At 36.3% G+C, this 7,168-nt stretch overlaps 1 protein-coding gene across 3 annotated transcripts in view; it reads left to right on the forward strand.

The window, feature by feature from the left end:
• Positions 1-5,387, forward strand: part of Atad2b (ATPase family, AAA domain containing 2B) — a 129,622-nt gene extending 124,235 nt beyond the window's left edge. For all 3 annotated transcript variants that reach the window (XM_013013666.1, XM_013013669.1, XM_013013668.1), the window contains one exon: positions 2,024-5,387. In XM_013013666.1, the coding sequence (XP_012869120.1) occupies positions 2,024-2,065 (42 nt within the window). In that variant the 3' untranslated portion in view covers positions 2,066-5,387. The remainder of the gene's footprint in view (positions 1-2,023) is intronic.
• Positions 5,388-7,168: the final 1,781 nt, after the last annotated feature.

Consider the following 7,168-nt stretch of genomic DNA (forward strand, 5'->3'; position numbering starts at 1 on the left):
TTTTTTCTTTTTGCTTATGTGGTGCTGAGGAATCAAACCCAGGGCCTCATGCATGCAAGGCAAGCGCTCTACCACTGAGCCACCTTCCCAGCCCCCTGACTAAATTTTTTAATGGGATATATATATATATATATATCTTATGTTATTATGGAGTATTATTTGGCCATAAAGAATGTAATCCTGCATGGAGTATTATTTAGTCATAAAGAATGTAATCTTGGCATTCTGTCATTTGCATTGAAGTGACTGGAACTAGAGGACATGATGTTAAGTGAAATAAGCCAGACATCACACGTCTGTCCTCAGAGAGATAAAGGGAGGGAGGGAAGGAGGGAGGGAGGGAGAGGAGAAAAGGAGGTCATATAAAGCATAGTATGTGCATGTATAAAAATATGGTGAATTCTATTTGTACAACTAATATGCATTAATGATTATGATAGAAAAAATTAACAAATAAGACTACAAGTACATAATTACTCATACTTGTTAGATATATTTCATTTTTCAAAACATTTTTGTATATAATAAGTACATATTATTTTAACTCGCAGTTTAAAAAAAACCCAAATGCATTGCACTCACCTAATTGGATTCTGCACTGGTAAAATTAGACTATATTTTGGCTGGCAAATAAACTTATTTCATAACAGCATTTTTATGAGCTTCATTTTTACAAAGCATACTAAATTGTATAATATATAGAAATTGCTGGAAAGTACAAATGAGAAAATTCAAACACCATGTCTCACAATCTAGGGGGCCTTAGTTAATGTTAACCTTTTGGAATATGTTCAATCTTGAAAACTGTCTGGATGGCCATAATATGCATAAGTGTGTACATATGCCAAGCACTGGTGGCTTACTCTTGCCTGTAAACCTAGCTACTCAGGAAGATAAAATCTGAAGGAAATAAATATAAACAATGGGATATTGTGTATTTTATAATTAATATGTCTTTACATGTCCATATGTGGAAAACAGTTCGCAAGAATGATTGTGAATGGCCTTGTAGAATATTTTGGTCAGATGCTAATCTGCTAGTACAGCCTAGTTTGCAGAGATACAGGAATTTTATTAGCTGTTTGAAGGGAGACAAGAAAACCAAAATGTTGAAAATGTATTTGACATATTTGTCTATCTTAGTGAAAGGGGTGTGCAGGGTACAGGTTTTCAGAGTTGTATTTTTTTTGTTAATTCTGGGACTACTTTGTTTAAATGTTGCAGTGTCATAAGCCTGAATGGAATCAGATGCTGTAGCACTGAAATGTGTTGCTGGTGGGATGTGGGACCTTAATGACTAGGGGCCAAGAGTTCAGGGAGGAAGGGTTTTGAAACATTTAACAACCAGTGCTTTTCCTGGTGGTGACAGGCAGCTAGCTACTACGCTTTTCTTTCCAGCTATGATTCGAATGGGTTAAACTAGGAATGAGTGCATTCTAATTTTTGACATAAAACTTTGTTACCCTGAATGCATTTCAGTGCACATGGTATCCTTTTAGGAGTTAGTAAAATGTGATAGGTAAAAGAGGGCAGAGTTCTGTGTGCGGCTGCAAGTATTTAAATTCTGACTCTGGAGAGCACATGTCTGGTCTAGGCCAGACTGGGCTACCTAGTGAGGCTCTGTCTCAAAAACCCAAATTATGTCTCTGCCATTTATTCATCCCCTTCTGTGCCTCAGTTTCTTTTTATCTATAACATAGTGTGCATAATGATACTTCAACAGTATAAGTCAGATTTATAAGTATACACATAAATGTCTTGTTATACTTCTTTATATATTTCTTAATACAACATATAATTAACTTACTTGTTCATTATTACTATCTTTTTCTTCATTTGCCTAACTGTAAAATAAGTACTGGAATTGTTTAAAGCAAGCAGTATTACAAAGTAACTGAAATTGTAAGAAGGAAACTTCTTGTTTGAATTTACATATTTTGATATCTCAAATATCGTAAAATTTTAATTCAGATTTATCCATTTCTTTCCTTTAGTAGCTAATACCCATGTCCTTCTTTCACAGGAGATGGAAAGAACAGTTCATATGTTTGAGACATTCCTATGAACTTCTCAAGATGAGTGGTTTATCCTCTCCAATCTGCTCCAGACAGAGCAGTCTTCTGAGCCATTCAATTCCAAATTGCACCAATTATGTGCAGAGCCTCGGTGTAAAGTGCTCTCTCACTCATTCTTCTCTCTGTTGAATTTGGTGCTATTGTCTCAGGTACCTGAAACCAACCAGCCTACAAGAACCAAACAGAACTTCAGAAACATGTTGTATTTTCCACAAATAAAAAATACAACCCCACAGCTTGGAGATTTTGGTGCTACAGAAACTGCTTTTGCTTCTGCTCTTTTTGTGCACTCTCTTTTGGAGACTCTATTATGGAGCAGACCAGCAACAGGAGGGACCTGGAAGGGGCAGTTCTAACTGTTTTGAATTGTTTAAACGTGGCAACCTGTTTTTTTGTTTGTTTTCCTCCTTTCTGTCCCTTATATCATTATTCCCCCTGCCCCCTGCCCTGGTAATGGACTGACACCTGTCATAGACTTGGTTATGGTGTATTCTGGTGGGAAACTGAAGAAACTGGGTGGAACTAGATTTGGCTCTTTAGAACTGCCTTTTATGTGCCTTTTTATTCATTTGAGGAAGATAAGGCTAAACAGATGGGCTCATTTGTAGCAAATTAGAATGTTTTTTGGTCACAACCTTGAGAATAAGTTTTAATACTCTGTCATGGAGAGACAACCAGTGTTTTGGTATTAAATGCCTGTCTTGTTCTCAAAGCTCAATCAAGATGCTCAGTATACCACATAATATGCTAAAATGGTAAGTTTCCTGTTGGATCTGTTTCTGTTTAAGAAACTTGTACTAAAAAAAAATAACAAATAATACAGTCCACACAAAACCCACATACTTTTCCATATTGCTGACAATGATGACCAGAAAATAAATAGATAGTGGCCATTCTTCTGTCAGAGGCAATTTAATAGTTATTCATGTTTGAGTTACCAGAGAAAAGTGATTTTCATGTGTAGTAAATTGTTATTGTTTTGTTTTAAAGCCAGGACTTGCCAAATAGACAGAAAAGAGAAGAATTTGTCAGAAGCTCCATAAAGTTTATTTTCTGTATAATTGCAAGTGAGCTCTGGTATGGTCCTTGAATAACAGTATTAACATTTAAATCCCTTCCCATAAGCTTACCTTCACAGCTCTTCGTTTTGATTGGAAACCATTTTGGATCTTGTTGAATGATTTCTATGAGATGTACTTACCTGAAATTAATTATGGGTTACTGGTTTTACAAAAACTTCCTGCAGATTTGGAGAGATAGTTGAGGCAGTTGCAAAGAGGCAAGGGGAGTGCAGTGACATTTTTTTATCAGATAATTTTTAAACAAAATATAGGAAATTTTGCAGACAAGTTGGCTTGCTATCTTCATTATTATAGCTTTTAGCTGCAGGTGTGTCTTTCCAATATATGCAACACATGTAGTTTGGGTTTTAGGGCACATGGTCTTGGACTACTACAGAGATATTGAGCTACCTCAGCTTTTTGTGTTTTAGTTACCAATAGTGTTTACAGAATCCTGTAATCACTTTGCCACCGTTTACATGCTGAAGCTAAGGTACTTGTCTCTTGTCTCTGGCTGTAGTGTGCAGAGAGCACACTGGCCTAGGCTACTGCAGTAACCCCAAGTGCTTCTTTGCATTTACCTTTACATTTCCTGCCTTCTGCTTCTACCTTCTTCTTCTTCTTTTTTTCCCAAATGTCACTAGTTTCCTTTATGCCTGGTCTATGAAGTTTCCATAATACTCAGTCATGTAATTCAAGATGCTACCCATGTAGACACACTGAATTTTTAAGGTGGGCAAGTGCGATTAACGATGAACCATTTTAAAGGGGAGGTTATTTGAAGCCTCTAATTTGATTATTGGGAGGATTTTCATGCTTTCTTTCGTATTTATTACCATCATACCAGTTCAAACTATTTTACTGTCTAATACATTAGCATTTTGTATTTTGATGGAAATTGTTACAGAATTTAAAGATTTGATGAAATAAGATGTAGCAGATTTTTTGTAGCAAGTTTCTGGTAAAAGGGTTTTTTGCAGGTCTCAGGTTCTTGCTGCACTATTTTCTTTTCTAATATTTATTCCAGTTACTCTAATTCAGAAGCATTCTGTTCAAGTAACAGCAGCACTTGTGAAAGGAAAAAAAAAACGCACATGTTCTTAGTAGGTTACTAAATTTGTACAAGTTAATTAAGATTTTAGCCATCAGTAAGTTTGAGAAGGGAAATTTATTTATGTGTATGGCATTAAAAATGCTTCCAAAAGATCAAGTTTTTGTTTTTGCTTATCCTGAATGTAGATGGAGAAATCAGAGACAACCTCAGTATAGGAACTGCCATTTTGAACAGTTTGGGTCTTCAAGAGAAAGCCAATCTCATGCCGAGGGGGGAAATGAAATGAAATTGTATCCACTCTTCTGCCCCCCAACAAAAAGAAAATTAACAATCTATACCAGTTTCACTTATTTTACAGATACTAATAGTTTAAAGCAGCTTGTGAAATTATCCAATTCAATTTTGTTTACCTTTCTGTAAAGTTATTTTTGCTGTATAGCATTGGCAAACATGTACAAATTGACCTCTGTTCTTATTTCCTATGTGAGCACTATAAATGATAAGCTCCTGTGTAAAACCTTGCTCTCAGTATCCAGTGCAGCATGGCAGTGGGTCGTGCTTCGCTGTGGGTCCCCTGGGAGCTTATGAAGATGCTGGAACTGCATTAGGGTTGAAACTGATGGCTGTGGAGTTAATTGTGTTTTTGAGCTTGAATCTTACCTGTGATTAATTTTTTAAACGTCCTTTTATGACTTGATTTTTTTTCATATGCCAATGTATTTGTAGGTTTACTGGATTTTGTTTTTTGGGAGTGGGGTGGTAATTTCTTATCTTCCCTTTTTTGATTAAGTTGGTTCAGCTATGGTGCTATTCAGTAGGTATCTTCAGTGTCAGGTCCCGTAGCTGAATGCCATTGTTATTATAATTATTATTTGTAATCATATTGTAAGCTTGAATTCGGTCTTGTACCTACATCTTTTGTATTTTGTACATTTGGTTACTTAGACTTTGGGAGTCCTATTTGGTTTCAGTCACATATGTCTACTTTGTAGATTAAGTAGACTTCATCAACTATGGTCTATTTTGGGTTTGTAGTTTAATTTAGGATTGTGTTAAATTGATGTTTTGCATTAGACTTCATTTTACATTAGTTTGAAGTAAATTATTTAATTTTTGAATTCTGGAATTTGAGCATTTACTGTAATTTGTAATATAACTGCTGTGAAATACTTGAATAAAGATGAGAAGAAAAACATGTCTTTCTGTGGCTTGACTATGTTCACTATTGGTATTGATGTTGATTCCTTTTTAGCCTTTGAATGTGTCTCAGTACCTTTTTCTTTTTAGCTGAGAAATTTTTTTCTGTTAAAGTGAGGTGTGTGTGTGTGTGTGTGCGCGTGCGCGCGTGCGCGCATGTTTGCGTGTATGTGTACGCACGTGTGCACACATGCTGATCCTGGGACTTGAACTCAGGATCTGGGTGCTGTTCCTGGGGCTTTTTTTTCCCTCTCTCAATAATAGTGCTCTACCACTTGAGCCATAGCTCCACTACCAGTTGTTATTTGGAAGTAAGAGTCTGGGCTTTCTGTGTGGGCTTGCTTTGAGCTATGATCCTCAGATCTCAGCCTCTTGAGTAGCTAGGATTAGATATATATCACCAATGCCTGGACAAGAAAGCGTAGTTTTAGTGTTCAGTTGAATACTGTTGAAAACATATTGAGCAGAAGCAAATGGCTTACCTCTAAAATTTGTTTTTCTATCTGAATATTTATATATAAAGACTTTATAATTACATTTGAGGCTTAATATTTTAGGACTTTGAAGATGTCCTAAAGTTGTTATTTATCCAGTTTTAGTTTCTATACATACAAACTACAGCAAAATCAAAGGTAAGTCTTGAAATGTGTATTTCATGTTATCATTGCACTCAACACCTGAAAAGTTGTCTATTGGCTATTTTAAAAGTACAGATTCTCTTTCTTACCCACTCATTTACGTTTGTTCTGTCCTGGGTGCTATTCATGCACAAGTGATACATTCCCAGTCCTTAAGTAGTTTCTCTTTTACTATGGGACATGGCAAGTTGAATAAGCACTGGCTACCTTAACATTATTTTCTGTTCCTTTAAGATATGAGCCTGGAATGTTGTAGTTTGCTTAGTTATTACAGTATAAGTCTCCAGTGCGAGGGGCTAAGCATTGGATTTTTTTTATTTGAGGTTTTTGAATATTTTTGTATTCCTCTTTCCTATTTTCCTCTCCCAATCAGATTTTACTTCCATTATTTGAGTATATTAGCTCTGAGAACTCAGCGGTAAAGTGTATTTTGGGATAGTTTTGCATTGAGAGTCCCTGTGGTCCACTGTAAAAGCACAGCTCTCTTCAGAATGCCTTAGGAGTCAGGAGTCAGCTGGAATCAGATTTTCTCCTTCCTTTGACTTAATGTTAACTCTTGGTACCAACTGTTCCCCAATACCTTTTGTTCCAGAAACAAAGCTTTTTGCATAGGGATTAGTGGTCAGGTCCAAAAGGTCTACTCATCAGAGGTCATAAGGCAGCCTGACTTCCTTATTGGAATTTTTCTTTGTTACTGTCTAGAATTTTTTCAGGTTGGGGTTAGATTGAGCAAGCAGCAAAACTCCTGGGAAAAGAAACTGTATAAACTGATCGTTTCTTCCTCACTCCCCAGGAAAGTAAAGAAAGGCTAGTTTGGAGGGGGGAAAAGTGGCAAAAGGCACTATTCACAATAGCCAAGATATGGAAACAGCCCAGATGCCCCACAGTAGATTAGTGAATCCAAAAAATGAGGTGCCTACACATCATGGAATTTTACACAGTCATTTTACACATATCATTTGCAGGGATATGGATGAAACTTAACAAATCATGTTAAGTGAGGTAAGCCAAGCTCAGATAAGAGCGTATGTTCTCCCTGATCTGCAGAAATTAGACCTAAGATGTGTTGGGTTATGATGAGTTACACAGGATTCTAGATACAAAAAGAGGATTCTAGACCAAAAGAGGATACTCTTAGGAGAG

This window comes from Dipodomys ordii, unplaced genomic scaffold, assembly GCF_000151885.1.
Source record: "Dipodomys ordii isolate 6190 unplaced genomic scaffold, Dord_2.0 Scaffold20, whole genome shotgun sequence".
In the NCBI taxonomy this organism is placed as follows: domain Eukaryota; kingdom Metazoa; phylum Chordata; class Mammalia; order Rodentia; family Heteromyidae; genus Dipodomys; species Dipodomys ordii.